The 20,716-nt window shown below is 39.9% G+C and overlaps 1 protein-coding gene across 1 annotated transcript in view; it reads right to left on the bottom strand.

Moving 5' to 3' along the window:
* DNER (delta/notch like EGF repeat containing) overlaps positions 1-20,716 on the bottom strand; it is a 298,336-nt gene that overhangs the window by 131,149 nt on the left and 146,471 nt on the right. The window contains 2 exon segments of the mRNA XM_075068501.1: positions 1,472-1,638; positions 4,885-4,979. Coding sequence (XP_074924602.1) covers positions 1,472-1,638; positions 4,885-4,979 — 262 coding nt within the window.

The following is a 20,716-nucleotide window of genomic DNA, read 5'->3' as shown; positions in this document are numbered from 1 at the left end:
TTACAAACTGCATGTAAGCTTTGTCTTCACTAGGAAAAAAGGTACGTTCTTACCTTGTGTTAACTCACACATGCTAACTAACACAACATCAAAGACAAGGCAAATGTAGCTGTAACATGAGTTAGTAAATTGAGGTAAACACTCACCCATAGACTTTACCTTGACCTGCTAACATGTAAAAACTACAAACTGCCTTATCTTCACTAGGATTTTACCTCATCTTAGTTGCCATGTCATGTCATGTTAGCACTACTCTCAGAGAGAAGCTTTTAACTTTGGTGGATTAAATGCAAAAGAAAAAAAAACAAAACATAAGAGATTTAAGAGAAAGTGTCTATCTCAGATCAAGGGGAAAAATATAAAATAATCAGAAACACATTTGTAGAAAATAAATGCTATTAAACTGAACCTGCTGCTGATAAAGTAGCTGTATTAACAACCCACAACAGGATCTCTAATACACTGTCCCCTATCACTCTGGAAACAGCATTTCTGCTTTATTTGGGCTTCTCTCTGGCAGGACATCCACTCAGAACACAGCCCAGTATTTTTGCATAAGTGTTTTGGATATTTTATATTTATTTGCAAAGCAACCTGTGTTTCAGAAATGTCAAATTACTGAACAATAATTTGTAGCAGCTTTTTCTTCATTTTGGAATGAAAACTATTTCAAGACTATAACAAATAAGTACTGTTATTACCATGATTTCAATTTCATGTACTAATTTCAACAGACTATCTGTCCACAAAGCCCGATAAAATTAAATCTATAGTCTCCATTCTTAAAGAATGTCTTTAAACCAATATTATTTTCCATATACTTTATTTTAAACTGTATACCAGTTTTCATTTCACACTTCCTCCCATGCTATTTAGTGTTTCATTTTTCAATGAAGAATATTAGAGTATATTAAGAGTTCTAACAGTACTGTGTTTGTGTCATATTTAGAAAGGAATAAATCCTTGACACAAGTGTTATTAGTGGGTAATTGCGTGTGAGAAGAGCAGACTTCCCCATTATATTTTAATACAGTTTGAAGTTTACATTGTCTTCTAAATATTTTATTCCTTTAACTGATTTCAGACAAATTCTTTTCTCAAAGTGTACCATAATATAACAAATGATCAAAGAAACACCCTGAATGTTACCATTTGGAGGCATTTACTGTAGTATTTACCGAAAAGCAACATAGTTAAATTAAAATATATTAAAAACGCCAGTAGATGGTCAAATAACATTAACTGGAGTTCATATTAGATAGTTCCACATGTGTGCTACTTTGCAGCTTCAGGTAGCATTCATTTGCTTTGAATTAACAAAATTCCAAAATGTAGTCTTACCATCACACCTAGTTCTTCAAGCCCTTAGTAAATTAATAGAGCTGCCTCTACATTTCTTTAGGTATTGCATAAATTATTGATTCTTGTGTAAGGCTGGAGATGAGGAGACCAGAACATTAGCACAACTCACCAATAAAGTAGTTATTTCCTAATGCAAGCATTTCCTCAGAAAGAACAAGTCCACCCAGTGCCTGAAGGAGAGTAATGCTTCTACCATCTATAAGTGAGCATTGTTTAAATCCAACTGTTGTAACCTTCCACAACAGGATAAGAGAAGCCGTGGCATCTTGCATTATTCTAGAGACATGAAGGATAAAAGTAATTACATGTCAGATTGAAGAAAATCAGTCTTCTCAAACAATACATCATTCTGGACCAAAATTAATCAACAAAAAAGAACGACTCAACTGTAGCAAATATACAATCAGAAAAAAAGACTAATTTAATGCAAACACACTATTTGTATTATCAAAATATGAATAGTTTTATTACCATGCAATTTTCACTGCAGTAAGGCTGGATGCATGCACATTCACAATACAAAATCCTTTAACAGTAGGGTTTGAATAATGGTACATCTGAACGCAGACATCATGCGCATTCTTAATTTCTAATCATTTAAAAGAACCATTTTCATGTCCAATGAACACTTTATATAACTTGACATAGCACAAAATCAGCATCCATATTCACGTACCATGCTCAGAACATATTAAATATATAACTACCATAACACAATCTCTCCCCCTTGTATTAATGTGCTTTCAATTGTACTTCACTCCTTTCGAAAGTGTCCCCTACTAGCATTCATAATGCTGCCATTTCCAATGGCTGAAATGCTCCTGCTTCCATTCCTTTTAGTCATGGTATTAGTACATATACAAGTTAAGCGGGTTTGATGTTGACAGAAATTCTGGTTTTGTTTAATGCATTGGATAAAATGTTCAGAGAATTTCATTCTCATAAATCAAATGAGTTAGGCAAGGTTGTCAAGGTCACTCAGATCTGTGGTGATCTATTGCTTGGGGTTCTCAACCTTTTTCTTTTGGAGGACCCCCCCTCCACTCCACCCCGGCATTCTACAAAAACTCCACGGCCCACCTGTGCTACAACAACTGGTTTTCTGCATATAAAAGCCAGGGCCAGCATTAGGGGGTAGAAAGTAGGGGAATTGTCTGGGGCCCCATACCACGGGGACCCCTGCAAAGCTACATTGCTCTGGCTTCAGCCCCATGTGGCAGGGCTCAGGGACCCAGGCTTCAGCCCGTGTGGCAGGGCTTCAGCTTTCTGCCATGAGCCCCAGCAAACCTAAAGCTGGTGCTGCTTGGCAGGGCCCCTGAAACCTGCTTGCAACCCCTAGGGGTCCGTGGACCCCTGGTTGAGAACCACTGATCTACTGAAATAGCCAGGGTTGAGTAAGGTAAAGTCACTTGGAAGCAACTACAATATATGCACTCAGTTCCACAGGATTTTAAATTTTATTTAGGGAATACCATACCTATAACTTGTTTCTATGGATCTCTCCTTCCTTTTACTGTACTTTTTCCACTCTCTTGTGAACATGTATAATATGAATATTTTCCAAACATCTGCATCAATTCACAGATGGAAGAAACCCCACTAGGATTGGGTGAACCTCCAAAGGCTCAAACATTCTAATCAGTTTAGTATCCAAATGTTCAGAAGTTAGTCTGAATCTCCCTTGCTTAAAATTGGGCTGCTAATCTCCTGAAGGATTTCGACCATTCTAGAAATACAGTAAGAACAGCCTCTCCCAAATTTGCTTTCAGCTGAAACCAAGAACGGCAGAGGTGTGTGAATGAAATCCACACAAAGAGATCCCCTGTTATACCTGGACTATTTAAGAATAAAATTTTGGACAAAGCTTTGGAATTTTTTTTTTTATCTCAACTGGTAGGCTCCTCACTAATAACAACTTCAAGAAACCTGAATATGAGAGCAAGGGATGTCACAATTTAGGTCAAATTCCATTATCAAAATCAGTGCAAGTTTACTAAAGTGATTGTTCTTACATATATATATATATATATTCAGGTCACATGTTCTATACAAGCCTTTTAACATAGAGAGTACAGTGAAATAAACTGGCTCTGGTAAACTGGAGTATTTCAGCTTGTAAACAGTGTAAGTTATGCCTATCAGGGGCTGAACTCGGAAAAAGGTGGTGGTGCTCCTTCAAATTTTGCCCACGTCAGCTACCAAAGTCAGACGCTTGCTCATAGTAGATATCACAAATGACTGACATATGACTACTTGTGCTCCTTGGGATCCTTTGAGATGGGCAGCCCACACTGAGTTTTTAATATTCCCATGGACTCTACTGGACTCCTCAGGGTTGGCTTCTCAGATTCCCTCCTAGGCTTTACTTAGGACCTTCTTAATTTTGGGGGAAAAGTGGTAGTATGCTTCCAAATCCCACCCACATACAATGAGACATTAAACAGTGACTGTGCAGATCTGTGATCTTACCTCTCCTTTCTTACAGGGTTTCATGGGGAATGAAATAATTAACTATGTTGACATCTACATCATCATCACTGGGTGCCTGAATTAACAACTCAGTGAGATAAACCGGGTAGTTCCCACCTTTCAGAGTCATTGTTCCAGGCTCCCTGCAGACTCAAGGTAGATATAGTTGCAAGAGTTTCACTCTTTTTTGCAAACATCAAAATAAACCAAAACTTTTTTTTTAAATGAAAGCTGTGATTCTAGAGCACAAGATGGCAGCACAAGAGTGGTGTCAGTGCACTCTTTCAGCAGAAACGTAGGCCTAAATCAGCAGGAATGTTGCAAACCAGAAGGGAGACACACTGGCAGATCTTTATTTGAAAGCTTGTACTGTACATCTATGCTTCATCCCAGCCAATGCCATCAGATTCTGGCTTTCAAGGGAATCAAATTCCATTCATTAAAATTAAGTTACACAACTGTCAGAGTGAAAAAATGGATGCTTTACACAACTTCAAACTCTTCAAAATCATATCTGCTTTGTAGGACACGCACCTCTTCATAGAAGCATTCAAACTATTGATGTGAAGTTCAGACAAATATAAACAAATAAATTAGTCTGAATTTGGCAAAGGGGAAATGTGAGCTGCCCTGGCTGTCAGAAATCATTGCTGCGTGGAGGGAAAAGAAGGAAATGTTACACCCCTCTCCAGGTCAAACTGTTGTCCTCCACCTCTTTGCTCCAATTCCCAGTGTCCTCTGATGGCCGAAAGACACTTTACTTGCTTAGACCCTCCTCCCCGTCCAAAAATGCCCCACAACCAAACCGAACAAAAAAAACCCCACTTAAACATAAACGTGAGCACTTGCACCCCTGGAAGAAGGTGCTCTGGTATTGCTAGGTCCCTCATGTCAACTGGAGGCTCTCTGAAGTTCTTTCATGACATACCAAGGCATTTCATAATCTGGCTGCCTAGGAGACAGTTGACTACAGCTCCCAACACATGAATTCGGTACCAAACACTATTTAAATATTTATTGTTCCAGACTGCTATGCCAAAGCAATATTCTTACTTTACTGATGTGTTCTGTGGAACTTCAAAGGAGATAAGCCGGCCTCCAGCAGAGTTGTTAGAACTGGCATTTCCACAAGCTACATCTGGGGTTATCTGAAAACAGTAAAGATTGTTCTTTAAAGATTTAGTCCTTTAAAAGGGAATATAAAAAATTAGGGAAATTAATAAATAGAAAAAGAACATAAAAACAGCACCATTAACCAAGCGTGATCTTTTAAGAAATTGTCAGGACAGACATTGAAAGTTTCACCATCAATACACATTGGAGGTAATATAAGGCTCCATGTTGTCTTCAATTGTTCTGGAAACTCACCTTATGGGTGCTGTTTTCAAAAACAGCAAAAAAAAACAAAACCCTCTCTATAGCTCTACATGTTAGTGGGCACTTACTGTGAGAGGTGTCTACCTTGAAAAATATTACACTCATCTTGAGGAAAAAGATAAATGGATTTCTCTTATTGTCAAATACCAAATAAATATCTAGCATTGCCACATGTCAGTGAACATGTGAGATCTTGGGGCATTTAGAACCAACAGCAAGAACTACTGTTCTCTTTCAACTACACTTATTGCATAGCTTATTTTCCCTTTTTAAATTCATAGCCACACTCTGCCACATGAGCCAAGCAATAATGAAGCCCACTATCACTCCTTCCAATGACAGGAGGCTTTCTACAGAGTGAATGGAGCATGGACAGCCTACCTAGGGAGGAAATTCATGATTGCAGCTGTGATCTAGTGCTTGTGCTAAGTAACTGATCTCTCTGCCATCTATGCAGCAATTCCTCTATTCGCTAATCAGACCTTCTCTACCATACAACACTGGCAGTGTGATCATGGACATTTTTATTTGACCATGCAATGCTGGCATCTAAGTTCATGCAGGTACACAGGGATTCATCTATCCAATGATAGAAAATGTATTTCCAAAAGCCAGGAATAAGCCTCTTAGTCCATCTAGACCAGTGGTTCTCAACCTTTCCAGACTACTGTACACTTTTCAGCAGTTTGACTTGTCTTGTGTACCCCTAAGTTTCACCTCACTTAAAAACTACTTGCTTACAAAATCAGATATAAAAATTAAAAAGTATCACAGCACACTATTACTGAAAATTGCTTACTTTTTTATTTTTACCATACAATTATAAAATAAATCAATTTAAATATAAATATTGTACTTACATTTCAGTATATAGTATACAGAGCAGTATAAACAAGTCATTCTGCATGAAATTTTAGTTTGTATTAGCTTCACTAGTGCTTCTTGTGTAGCCTGTTGTAGAACTAAGCAAATATCTAGATGAGTTGATGTACCCCCACAAAAACCTCCGTCACCCTGTTTGAGACCAAACCATTGTTGCTACAGATCAACATAATGTGTGTGCGCAGGGGGGTGGGGAGAGGAGAATCTAAAGTGCCTCCTTATAACATCATCATCTAGAGTATTTTTTGTGTATCCCTAACAGCTTGACTATGAAATAACACCATATGCAGTACAAAAAATAAGCTGATTTCTTTTCTACATTTGCCAGAAAATAAGGATAGGTTTTGTAGCCCATCTTATGTGATAAAAAGCTTGCATAGAGCCTATTATGCTAGGTTTACATGATGCCTATTGATAAACTGAGAATGCTAGCTGAAACTCCTTCCAAAGAGTGAATCATCCTTCAAAGGAAGAGCCAGAATTCAAATTCTAAACTCATGTTTCATTCAAATCCACATTTTGAACTTGACAATGAAGTATCTATGAAAAACAGACACAGAAGAAAATCCTGGAATGTTACTTAGGTAATAATTTTCAAGTAACATAAATTCAATTTTGACTCCTGTGGCCAATCAGTCACAATAAGCAAAACTGTATGTCTGGCTCAGTTTATTGCTTCACCAGGCAGTAAGTTACTGAATTCTTCTCTGGCTTCAGCAAATATTTTAATATTTCAAATTTAAACAAATATTATGCAATTTTGTCATGCTAGTTAAAGTAACATAGAAAAAATGTTAATAAATTGATAACTATTTCTAAATCTTGGAAACCATGATGATGGAGATTATGTTCAAAGCTCTGTCAACCCAATATAAATTTGGCTGACATTCCTCCTTTCATATTTGCCAATATGAATGGCAAGAGTTGTATTGTACAATCACTTTCTGAGAGAAACTGATTTTTAACAAGTCTGTGGGAAAAATATCATTAACATCTCTGTTCACATATAGCAGTATGAAGTTACCTAAAAATATAGCCACCATCACCCTCAATAATGAATGTCAATCAAAAATCATATGACAGCAGAATTTTATATGTCCATTAACTTGGAATAGGTCAGAAAAATTAAGAACCAAATCACAGAATCATAGGACTGGAAGGGACCTTGAGAGGCCACCCAGGACTAAGTATTATCTAAACCAGCGGTTCTCAAACTTTAGCAACCCAAGGACACCCATTTTGATTTAAAAAATGTTGGGGACCCCAAAGACCCCCCCAGCTCAGCCCTTGCCCTTGCCTGGCCCCCCACAAGGGCCACAGGGACGTACCTGCTGCTTCTAGGAGTGGTGGGGAGCCAGGACAGGTAAGTCTGCTCCGCAATGTGCAGGAGTCATGCCTGGGAGGGAGGCAGAGGGGTTGAGGAAGGGAGGGAGAGGAGTTTCTCAGAGGTGCCCAGGGACTCCCAGGGGTTTGTGGATCCCAGTTTGAGAAACATTAGTCCCTGACAGGTATTTGTCTAATCAGCTCTTAAAAATCTCCAATGATGGAGATTCCACAACCTCCTTAGGCTATTTATTCCAGTGCTTAACCACCCTGACAGGAAGTTTTTCTTAATGTCCAACCTAAACCTTCCTTGAAGCATGGGCTTAAATTGCAACTTGTCCTACCCTCACAGGTTAAGGAGAACATTTCTTCTCCCTCGTTGTAAGAACCTTTTATATACTTTAAAATTATTATCATGTCTCTTCTCAGTCTTTTCTTTTCCAGACTAAACAAACAACAATATTGTCAATCTTCCATCATGGGCCATGTTTTCTAGACCTTTAATCATTTTTGTTGCTCTTCTCTGGACTTTGTCCAATCTTTCCTGAAATGGGGTGCCCAGAACTGGACACAATACTCAAGCTGAGGCCTAATGAGCATGGAGTAGAGCAGAAGAATTACGTCTCATGTCTTGCTGACAATGCTCCTGCTAGTACATCCCAGAATGATGTTTGCTTTTTTGCAACAGTGTTAAATTGTTGATTCATATATAGCTTGTGATCCACTATGACCCCCAGATCCCTTTCCTAGGCAGTCATTTCCAATTTTGTATGCATGCAACTGATTGTTCCTTCCTAAACGGAGTACTTTGCATTTGTCCTTATTGAATTTCATCCAATTTATTTAGGCCATTTCTCCAGTTTGTCCAGATCATTTTGAATTTTAATGCTATCTTCCAAAGCACTTGCAACCCCTCCTAGCTTGGTATCGTCCGCAAACTTTATCAGTGAATTTTCTGTGCCGTTATCTAAATCACTGATGAAGATATTGAACAGAACCAGACTCAGAACTGATCCCTGCAGGATCCCACTCGTTATGCCCTTCCAACCTTGACTGTGAACCACTGATAACTATTCTCTGGGAAAAGCTTTCTAACCAGTTATTCACCCATCTTATAGTAGCTCCATCTAGGTTGTATATCCCTAGTTTGTTTGTGAGATGGTATCAAAAGCCTTAATATAGTCAAGATAGACCACATCTACCACTTCCTCCTATCCACAAGGCTTGTTACCTGTTAAAGAAAGGTATTAGGTTGGTTGATACGATTTGTTCTTGACAAATCCATGCTGTTACTTAGCACCTTCCAGGTGTTTGCAAATTTATTATTCTATTATCTTTCCAGGTACTGAAGATAAGCTGACTGAGCTGTAATTCCTGGGGTTATCCTTATTTCCCTTTTTATAGATTCAGAGGGCAAGTGGAAAGACAGAAAAGACAGACCAGACAGACAAGACAGAAAGACAGAAACTGGACAGTACAACTGCACAAGGGGCAGCATAAAAATAATATACTGAAAGTAGAAAAGCAACATGCAATCAAACAGGAACACTCTCTTAAATTAATGCTTCTGAGGAAAGGCAACACAAACACAAAATGTTTTAATGCAAGCCAAAGCAGCACAGGGATGCAGGGCTTTTACAGTTATATCTGAAGAGGAAGGTGTCGCGTGATGCTGACATAACTAGCAGCTCCATTTGCACTTCTCTCTGGCTTCATTACCCACTGATCTGATAAACAGAAGGACATCTAAAACAGAAGGACACTGAACCAAAAAGAAAATTTCAAAGTGGCAGAAAACTGATATTTCAGTTTAAAAAAAATCTGGGATTTATATCAGCACAAAAATAGAAGGAGAAGCAGCAGCCTCCCAGCACAAATAAGAAACAAAATGGTGCCAGCAACAGTGTGTCCTCGGACAAATACCAGTAAAACAGAAAATCACAGTTTGGCAGCCAGAATTACAGGAGAAATTACACAGAACCTTTCCACAGCAATGGGAGAAATATATTAAAGTTTCCAGTTATGTCTGCATACGGTTCTGGGAGAGTTTTCTATTAAGTTGAAAGACCAGAGAATCAGGGTTTGCTAGACCAATACATTATACTAACAAAGAAAACTAAACCAGAACATGCAAATAGATCACTGGCTCTGCAAAAGAAGCTATAATAGCTAGAAGAAGATAGCAAAAACAGGGCTTGCAGGAAAATATTTAAATAAGAGATTTTCAGATTAATAGATTCCAAAAGGGATCACCGTGCTTATCTAGTCCGACCTCCTGTATAACACAGGCTATAGAATACCCCAAAATAATTTCTGGAGCACATCTTTGAGAAAAAAAATCCAATCTTGATTTAAAAATTTTCAGTAATGGAGAATCTACCATGAGCCTTGGTAAACTCTTCCAGTGATTAATAACTCTCACTGTTAAAAATTTACACCTTATTTCCAGTCTGAATAGTCTACCTTCAGCTTCCAAGCAATGGATTATGTTATACCTTTCTTTGCTAGATTGCCATTATTAAATATTTGTTCCCCAGATAGGTACTTATAAACTGTAACATTCTCTTTCTTAAGCTAAATAGATTGAGCTCCTAGAGTCTATCATTATAAGGCATGTTTTCTAATCCTTTAATTAGTCACATAGCTCTTCTCTGAGCCCTCTCCAATTCAGCAACATCCTTCTTTAACTGTGGAAACCCGTGCCAAATATATAAGTAAATAAAACTCTGTTCCCCTATTTATTCATTCAAGGATCACATTAGCCCTTTTGGCCACAGCATCGCACTGGGAGCTCATGTTCAACTGCTTATCCTCTATGACCTCCAAATCTTTTTCAGTCGCTGCTTCTCAGGGCAGAGTTCCCCATCCTGCAAGCATGGCCTACCTTCTTTGTATAACATCTAGAAACATTTACATTTAGCCATTTTAAAAATGCATATTTGTTTGCTTGTACCCAGTTTACCAGGCAATCCAGATTGCTCTGCAACAGTGATCTGTCCCCTTCGTTATTTACCAGTCCTCCAATTTGTGTGATCTGCAAACCTTATCAAGGATGATTTTATGTTTTCTTCCAGGTTATTAATAAGAATGTTAAATAGAGCGGTGCCAAGAACCAATCAGTTAGACACCTTTTAATGTGTGCCATGTTAATTTTATATCATTGTAGCTTTTTAATCAAAACGTTATGCAGTACAAGTCAAATACCTTACAGAAGTCTAGGTATATTACATCAATACTATTTCCTTTATGAAATAAATTTGTAGTCTCATCTGAGGATTCTCTGAAGGTAAAATTGAAAGGACACGTGATATGCTTTCTCCTAAAAATGCAGACATTAAAAGATCATGACCTACATGTTTCAGTTCCACTCCCATGAGGGCAGACAAGTGGTTATGCCTGCTGAAACTGGAAAAAGATCCACTGAACACAACTGCAGTATCATGTTTTTCCAAGATTTCCCTGTTGCACTAGATACAGCACACAGCCTTTTAACTAAGCAAGGCAGCTCCTTAAGGCACACACCAACACTTTAAAAATAGTCATTAGAAAAAAGCATAAACCTTCATCAGCCAGACAAAGCCCTGAAGCACGCTCAAGAACTGCTTACAGAGATACACTCTTCAATCAGATTGGAAATAAGCTCTTCAATATGTTATGCAGCATTTAGAATGATTATATGTCCATGCTGATATGAGGACACATGTATTCTTCTGTTCACCTGTAAACAGGCATAAATACGAATGGACCCAAACAGTTTAGGTCTAAATCAATGGATACTGAGCTCCTTTTTTAAAGAGATTCATAAACTAAAAATCACATTTCTGCTTCAAATATTTTAACCATTGTCCTTTCCCAAGGGCCCTACATGGGGCAGGGAGGAAATCCACTGTGTGCCTGCCAGGGGAAAAAAACAGTGGAGTCATTAGGAGGATTACAACAGAGGGCTTTTGCTATTTGTAGTTTCAGAGCATCCAGTCCTTGCTCTCTAATTCTTAAAGGTCGCCTGTAATCAGAATGAACATTTCATTGCCTGTAACAACATATGCTGAGTTCCCCCACTATCCAGATTAAGAACATATTAACAAGTGATCATTCACTTTTCCTTCGTACATTTAGTCCCAAAATATCCATCCTTCCCTAAGAGCTATTTGTTATGATGCCCCAGCATGCACCTTGCTGGTGACATAACAGCTTTCACAACACCCCATTGTGGTTTGCAGTGAGTTTGCATGCTTTTGACTACACTCTCAGTACATCACACACACACAATTGATTATTGTTCAGAACTCAGCATCTCTTCTTTATTCACAGGTGACAACATAAACCTATGTCTGAGTTTCCTCCTGAGCTGGCTGCTCTTAAGGATTCTCTATTCTTGTCATTTCCCCTAGCTTTTCTCTCTCTTTTCTACCCTTCAGGCAATGAGATCCACCTGGTCTTGCTGCCAAACCATAGTGGGGGAAATTACTATCTAGAATGCAGTTGCAAGTGTGAATTCACATAACACATCTGAACTGACTCATGGAGGTAAAAGCCTCATTGACATACACCTTTCAGCTGGAAGGGCAAGGTCATAAAAGCCAGGAAATGAAAGTTTTAGACTTCAGACAAAACTTATTTTAAGGGCATTGGGTGAATGCAAATACTGTAAAAATTATTAACTTGAGAAAAATGTTATATCCCAAAGCTGTACCATTTTAAAAGTGATATGACAGTAGTTTCACCAAAAAAAACTATATCCCTCCAGCAGGACAGCAACAGCCAAGATGAATACATTACCAGGAATACTTCTGTAAATGCTAATCCTGCCAAATCTCCTTCCAAGGGATTACATATTAATTAATTTTTAATTCAATAAAATTAGTTTCCTTAGTCTTCTCTGAATGCAAATCCACTGTTCCATCAGGCTTGGAACTGCTGGGTTTTCCATCTTTTCCACGTCTCTATGCAGGCAAGAGGTTTCTCTTTTCTCCCCTACCAGTGCAATCTGCTTAGCAACACCTTCTACAGGCACAGGGTTAAATTGAATGACCTTTCTCGCCCAGACCATACTGCCAAAGCTAAGAAGAATCGGGGGGGAGCTAGAGGGGGCAGGGAGGAGAGGGGGAGGGGGACCCCTAGAAAAAGCCAGTTAGATGCTAAAGTGTTTTCTGCATGGGAAAAATGGGATTGGGGAAGCAAGAAATGAAAGCAGGTTTGTAAGATCCAGAAGATAAGGATCTATTACCCTTGCCATCCCGCCATAAAGAAATTGCTGAATAATACCCAAAGTGAAACAGCAGGAATTCCCATTCAAAGAAGATAGAATTACAGCAGTGGTTCTCAAACTTTTGTACTGGTGACCTCTTTCACATAGAAAGCCTCTAAGTGTGACCCCCATTATAAATTAAAAACACTTTTTTATATATTTAACACCATTATAAATGCTGGAGGCTTGGGTTTGGGGTGGAGGCTGACAACTCGCAGCCCCCATGTAATAACCTCATGACCCCCTGAGGGGTCCAGAGCCCCAGTTTGAGAACCCCTAAATTATAGGCACGGAAACCAATTATATTGTTCTCTAACCAACATGGGAACTCCTCCATTACTTCACAGAGCTGGAACTGCTGGGAAGCAACAAGCAGGAAAAAACAACTTCTAACAATGGAGAAGGAAAGGTAAAACTGTACAGAGTAGAAACATTGTAATATCAAACCTAACAGTACCGAGCAAAATTTTTAAGAGAGGCTTTTCACTGAAGAGCACCGGGGGAGACTGAAGAACTCCATGTCCAGAGGTGGCATCAGATGAAGAAATCGTGTCAGTTTTGTAGCATTTTGTGAATGAAAGTAAGTATCTGCCCGGCAAATTCCATTACAGATGGCTCTGTTTTTCTGTTCACAAAATAACTGTAACCTCGGTGGAGTTCGCAACTATACTTTCAAAATTATCTCAATTAGAATATGATTTATTCCACCTACAGATACAGAATTTTGAGACTCCGCACCTCTTTTTAGGTTACACGAATAAAATCTTGGATTTCCTTCATGGTATATCAATGTTGTTCCAAGTACTGGATGGCTCAGTCAATGAGGCAAGCTATCATGTTGCACAATTGCACCTTCACAAGTATATCATCTTGTCAGTAGTAGATCTAGATACTCTCTCTTCTCAAGAAACAGAGAATCCTAGACTCATAGGTCAGAAGAGACCAATATGATCATCTAGTCTGACCTCCTGCACAAAGCAGGCCACAGAACCCTACCCATCCACTTTTATAACAATCCCTAACCCATGACTGAGTTATTGAACTCCTCAAAATTGTGGTTTGAAGACCTCAAGCTGCAGAGAATCCTCAGCAAGTGACCCTATGTCCACGCTGCAGAGCAGGCGAAAAACCTCCAGGGCCCCTGCCAATCCGCCCTGGAGGAAATTCCTTCCCAACCCAAATATGCGATCAGCTAACCCTGAGCATGTGGGCAAGAATTCTCTGCAGTAATCAGATCCATCCTAATCCAACATCCCCTCACAGACCATTGAGCAGACTTATCTGCTGAATCCAAGATCAATGGCCAAATAACACATCCTCATATCATCCCCTCCATTATACTTATCAACCTTAGTCTTAAGACCAGATAAGCTTTTGCCCCCACTACTTCCTTGGAAGGCGTGTTCCAGAACTTCACTCCCTAATGGTTAGAACCTTCGTCTAATTTCAAGTCTACCTTCTAATATCCAGTTTGTAACCATTTTGTCCTGTGCCTACATTAGTACTAAGCTTAATAATTCCTCTCCCTCCTAACTTAATCCCCTGATATTTATATAGAGAAAAGATATCCCCCGGAGCCTTTCCTTTGGCAGGCTAACACAAGCCAAGTCCTACTTTGAGTCTCCTTTCATTAAGCAGGTATTCTCTCGGATCATCTAGTAGCCCGCCTCTGGAACCTGTTCCAGTGAATTCATCCTTCTTAAACATGGACACCAGACTGCACACAGATATTCCAGTGGGTCTCACCAGACGCCTTATATAACGGTACTAACACCTCCTTATCCTGCTGGCAATACCTCGCCTGAGCATGCTAAACCGCATTTGCTTTTAACGCCACTATACGCATGGCGCTCATAGACATCTGCTATCAACCAGTACCCAAGGTCCTTTCCTCCCTGTTGCTTCCAACTGATGATCCCCAATGTATATCTAAAAATCTATTATTAAGTCCCTAAGTGATGACCTTGCACTTTCATTTATATTTATTCCATTATATACTAACCAGTTACAAGCGAGTAACAATGGATTGAGCGGAGCTTTTCGTGGCGTAATACCCCACTGCCTCGTCAAGACCGCAGGTAGTGAAATTTTCCAGGGGCAGTATAATATGCCAAGCAGAGCAAGCTAGAGATATACGATGGTTAGTTCAATCAGGGAGACTGAGGCCCTGTTCTTAGCAGATTGAGGTGCGAAAAACAGGGAGGGAGAAATTGGTTCTGTAATGGCAAGCCATTCACAGTCTTTGTTATGCCTGAGCTAAAAGCTGATGGTGTCAATTGCAGATGAACCGTAAGCTCAGCAGTTATCATTTTGGTCTGGTCTTAGAAGTTTTTTTTGCTAGCAAGATGCCACCTAACGTTGTATAGTTATGGCCAGGGAGTTTTGAAGTAAGTCCTATGATATAACCTCGCTACAGATTTTGTATATTGCCTCTCCTTGATAATCTGATTTGTGTCCAGTTTTCCTTTCCGTTAGAGTACTGTCCAGTTATGCCCCTGATGTAACCATAGCAGAGGGCATTGCTGGCATTATGATGGCGTATATTACATTGGGTGGACGTGCAGCGTGAATGACCAGTGTGGTATGGCTGATTGGTTTTAGGTCCTGTGATAAGGTGTCACCGGTGTAGATATGTGGGCAGAGCTGGCATCGAGGTTTGTTGCATGGATTGGTTCCTGAGCTAGAGTTACTATGGTACGGTGTGCAGTTGCTGGTGAGAATACGTTTCAGGTTGGCAGGTTGTCTGTGGGCAAGGATTGGCCTGCCGCCCAAGAACTGTGAAAGTGTGGGATCATTGTCCAGGATGGGTTGTAGATCCCTTAGGATGCGTTGGAGGGGTTTTAGCTGGGGGGCTGTATGTGATGGCCAGTGGAGTCCTGTTGGTTCCTTTCTTGGGTTTGTCTATAAGGTGCCACAGGATTCTCTGCTGCTTTTACAGACCCAGACTAACACAGCTACCCCTCTGATACTATCTCTTCTCAAGATGACCATCAGGGTGACCTTTAACTTCAGAACACCCAAGGAACACGTGAAAGACTGAAGGGCATTTCCTAAATCAGATAATGGTCATTCCTGATTGCAAAGCATAGACACCCATGGCAGTTGGGATGCACTCGGGAGAGGGCTATATTTCTTGGATCAGTAAAGCTACGACCTACATCATGAAATCGGTTTTGCACATGAAGACAGACAAATCCAGAGTCAGACAAGATCATCCAGATCTATTTAAATCTCCATGAAGCACACTAAACCCTCTCTCTTTTGATGGGACTGGAATCATGAATCTATGGCATAAGTTCTCAACATGGAGGTTGCTACCACAAACCCTATAACATTATGACTAGGTTGGAGAAGAGTCCCAAAATGTTTCTCTGCTGTAACATTAGGTTGCTGAATGTAAAAAGTTGAGAACGAGGCTCCAGAGAAAAGGTTGTTCACTATACAGCTCACAAAGCCTTGTCTATTCATTCAGCCTTAAAAGGAGACTAAAGTTTCAAGATGGAGTGGTTCTTGAAAAACTATGAGAAACCTTGTTTAAGAATTTTGATACTTGCTGGAAGCAGTAACGGATCACATAGAGAAGAAAGTTCTGAACCCAATCCAGGCACTAAAAGTAAGGTGGGTCTGGACTAACAGGGCTTCACTGTCTTGACAGAATCCCCCTCAGCAATGTCCTCTCTAGTTGATGTGGAAGGATTTCCTCACCCCTGTGAGGGTTTAAGAGAGCTGTGGTTCTGGTACAACTAGAAGTTGTAGTTGTGGCAAATTAACTGAAACTCCCTTGAGTGTCTCATGACAACGGATGGTTAAGCATAATTTTATTTGGGTCTGGGGAGTCCTTAAGGATATTTTGTTTTGTTATTTTAAAAAAGGGGCCCACTAAAGAATTTTACCGTGTTCAAAGATATCTGAGCCAAGTTGCCTCTGGAAATAGTGTTTATATGTAAAGCCCAGAGCCATGGTGTGGCAAAGAAGAGATTTGCTGATATTACACAAGTCACAGGAAAATATAATCTTAATAGAACACATCTTCCCTTTAGTCTCCCTTGATTTCTGAGAGCATCAGAGGATGCAGGAGATACAGAGATATTTTGATCGAGTATCACATGTACCATGGCAGCACATAAAGAAATGGAAGAATAAAGGTCCTATTTCAATCCTTGCAGATGACCCAAATAGGGGCTGTCACAGTTCAGGAAAACTCAGTGATCCAGCAAGGTGTCCAGCTTCCCAGCCACTGCCTTTCTTGAGTGGAGACCCACATCTCATTCCCTTCTGACTGCGGCATTTCCAGGCTGCACAGTTCCCCACCTTCACTGTGGTATTCCCAGCAGAGTCAGGCTGCCCAGGCACACCTACTTGCTTTCTCTTCAGACATGGTTAGCAGTCTGCCTTCCCACAGTTCTAGATACCACACAGCATTTTCAGTGCAAGCCTATTTTAGTCCTAGCACGACAGAGAAATCATTAAAAACAATAAAAAAATCTACATGCATGCTAGTAAGCTTACCAGAGATCAAGAGATCACCCCAACTCTAACATGGCCTCTGACAAGAACAGTCTTTCAATGCCTCACAAAGGGAGTCTCTTCTATGGTCACAAGTTCATAACAGTCTCCGTTCAGAACTAGCAACCAGTTTTATGGGCCCCAATAAGCCAAGTCCTTCCAATCCTTCTCTCACAATTGGGGCCCTCTGTGGATCAGGGGTCCTGTCTGTTTGATGGATAAGGAAGAAGGCCTGATCCAGTTTAATGAATGAGGCTATTCATCCAAAAAAACCCTTCTTTGTCTGTTGGTCCCCGGAGAATTCGTTTTGAACTAGTATATGTGCACCTCTCCAAAGGAATAGGTTCTAATGGCTGATAATGGAGGAATTACATTAGCACCTTCCTCCTACTAGAGAAGCTACATTCAACTCCATAACACATACACAATTGTATTTTAATACAATGGACCCATAGCCAATGAAGTTTAATTTACTGCAATGAAGTTTATCTTAATTCCACAAGGTTTGTCCAGGATATTAACAGTTAATATCTAGCTAATTTTGGTTTCTACACCTTGTGAGTGCATCTCAAAGAATCTCTGTAATCAAAATATTTTAAAGGTCAACCACAGCTGTTGTTTCATTAAGAAAAAAGTCACAAAAGGTTATAAAATTGTTATCATTTATTGAACTTCAAAAAAATGCTGCACTACTGAGCTTTATTATGCCTAGTACTTGATACTAAAATCAGTCCAACCTCATTTGCATTTTGCCTGGAGGGCAAAAACCACCCTAGTATTTATTTCCAAATTCTGGAGGGCTTTGGTGGCATTGTAACCATGCTTTTTTATGGAACTATGACAAAAATGTTAGGGAACTAGATCATATTTATTGTTTTACGAACCAATCTGCTATGTATATGCTTAACTTTATGCACTAGCTATGTCTACATTTGGAGCTAGGGGTATGATTCCCAGCTTGTGAAGCCACTCTCATTAGCTCTCTTTGAGCTGTGGTAGGCCCAGCACAGTGGCAACCAGCAGCACAGGACAGCTGCACCAAGTACATACTAATTTGGTCCAGGCAGATTTGTAACTCAGGTAGCTAGCCCATGCCACCACTTCTCATTGTGTTACACAGCCACACTTCTATTTATAGTGTACTAACTCGATCAAAGCTAGAACATCTGCAGTTGTAGATGTGGCCACTCTGAGTGAACTCAATGGAACTTGTACATGCATTACCCTTTGCTGAATTGGGGCCTTATTTATTTAGGGATAGGTAAATGCTTGATAAACAAAGGCTCTTTTCTATTTGGTTTACTATTGTACTATGATTTTGGTTTAGTATGAATAGATACTTATGGTGATACATAATACCACATAGTATATTTCTAGTTTCTTGTACAGCTAATTAGAATACCAGTTTCCCTCCCAGCTGGTCTTCCTTCTGTGATCCCTTGCTCTCCCCTTAATATCATACTTATCTTTACTATGGCTCCATCCCTAACTATCTCCATCCTCTCTTCCACTGGGACTTGTTTCCTTGCTTTCCTTCCTTGTCACCTCATCTTCAACCTGCTTCTCCTCGTCATTCTCCAGTGCAGCCCTCCACTCTCTCTCTCCTCAACTAGCCTGTCTCTTCCTCTGCCTTGTCATCATGGGTCATGCTCCTCATCTAGTGTTCTGCCCTCTAGGTCCACTTGTTTGGCAAGGTCAGCAAATCTTGAGCTGTATGTGCAATCTCCTCTATCCTTTCCTCCATCATGTCTTTAAATCCCCATCTGAACTCCACCATTATCTCCAGATACATCTCTAGGCCTCAGATCTTCTCTTCCATGAGCTCTCTCAAGTGACATTTCATACATAAGTAGCTTCTGTCAGAATAATATACATCCTGCAGCTTCTGCGTCCAGTCATCATCTTTGTCTCCTCTCTTCCTCAGGTAACCTCTAGTGCTACCTCAGTAGCCATCATTGTCTTCACTTCCTAGTCTTAAAAATGAAAGGATAAAAATCCTCCAAACTCCCTCCTACAAACTCCCACACAAACTCCCCTGCTTGCTATCCTCTGTTCACTGGTTTATAAGCCTTTTGCCTAGGTCAGTCCTGCCCCCTCAGTAAGGGTTGGCAATTATCTGTCCATCAGTGACCAAAGCCAGAACATCTCCAGTGCAACTGGGAGGCCTCCAGCTCAGTCACAATACACAGCCCCCAAACAGACTATGCAAAATACAAACAGCAAACAATCCACCAAAAAGCAGACCAAAACAAATTCACCTTCTCCCAAGGAAAAAGGACTAACTCCTTCATTGCTAAGTAAAATCCCTTCCTGACCCCTGTTGGTGGCTGGCTGAAACCCTGATGCATGAGCTTTAGAACATGACATAAACCGAGAATGAGCCCAGTGCTTCTGAGCCTTGCCTCTCCCTCCCCACCATCACAAGTAACCCCAGTCATAAATTTGTCCAGCTCTCTCTTCAAACTAATTAAGTTGTTTGCCCCCACAACTTCTATTGGGAGGTTGTTCCAGAAACTCACTCTTTTGATTAGAAATCTTCTTTTAGTTTCCAGCCTGAATTTGTTCATTGCCAGTTTATATCCACTTATTCCTGTGCCAACATTGTCCTTTTGCTTAAATTGCTCTTCACCCTCCCTGGTATTTACTCCCCCACAAACATGTATTTATACAGAGTAATCATATCCCCTCTCAGTCTTCTTTTGTAAGACTAAATAAGCCAACCTCTTCTAGTCTCCTCTCGTAAGATAGGACCTCAATTTTTCTGATCATCCTAGTAGCTATTTTCTGGACCTGTTCAGTTTAAATTCATTTTTCTTGAACAGGGTGACCAGAATTGGTTTCCAAACATTACCAGCTTCAAAACACGCCATGACAGGGACTCAACACTTAGCTATGGAAAATGTAGAAACTTAAATTAAGGTAATTCGGAGGCAATATAACTAGTTCATTTTGACTTAGGTTGAAAAGATCCAAACTGCAACGTGCGGTGTGCTGATCAGTCAGGGACTGGAGGTCATCACTGTATCTGTGACAGGCATTAAATGTAATTAAGGAGAAAAATGCATATGCACTTTTTGGCTATGTACAAATGCAAAATTTTCATCGCTAAAGGCATATACACTTCAGGAAAACCATTTATAGCACGTGGTATACAGTACAGTGTATTGTCAAATAGCTATTACATACATTTCCTAGCTGTAGGAACTGAGCATTTGTATTCGCTGAAAATATTAAATATATATTCCCACTATCATTCTAGAAGTCTACTGGATAATCTACAGAATTCACTGACAGATCTGAGACTCTTTTGATCAGTTTCCCTATCAGTGTGGAAACAGATCTGAAAATATAATACATTTCTCAGAATGTATTATTAGATACAGAAGAGTCAGAAAGCATTTACTGTTGCAAAACAAACAGAATTCTTTCAAACTCTTGCCCAGCTAGGAACCCGTAAAATATATACTTCTCTTCCATGTAAGAATATCACAAAGCATATCTACAAAGAGGCAAACAAATCTACAACATTTTCAATCACAGACTAGCCTG

This window comes from Chelonoidis abingdonii, chromosome 8, assembly GCF_003597395.2.
Source record: "Chelonoidis abingdonii isolate Lonesome George chromosome 8, CheloAbing_2.0, whole genome shotgun sequence".
Lineage (NCBI taxonomy): Eukaryota > Metazoa > Chordata > Testudines > Testudinidae > Chelonoidis > Chelonoidis abingdonii.
This window is presented reverse-complemented; position numbering and strand designations above follow the sequence as displayed.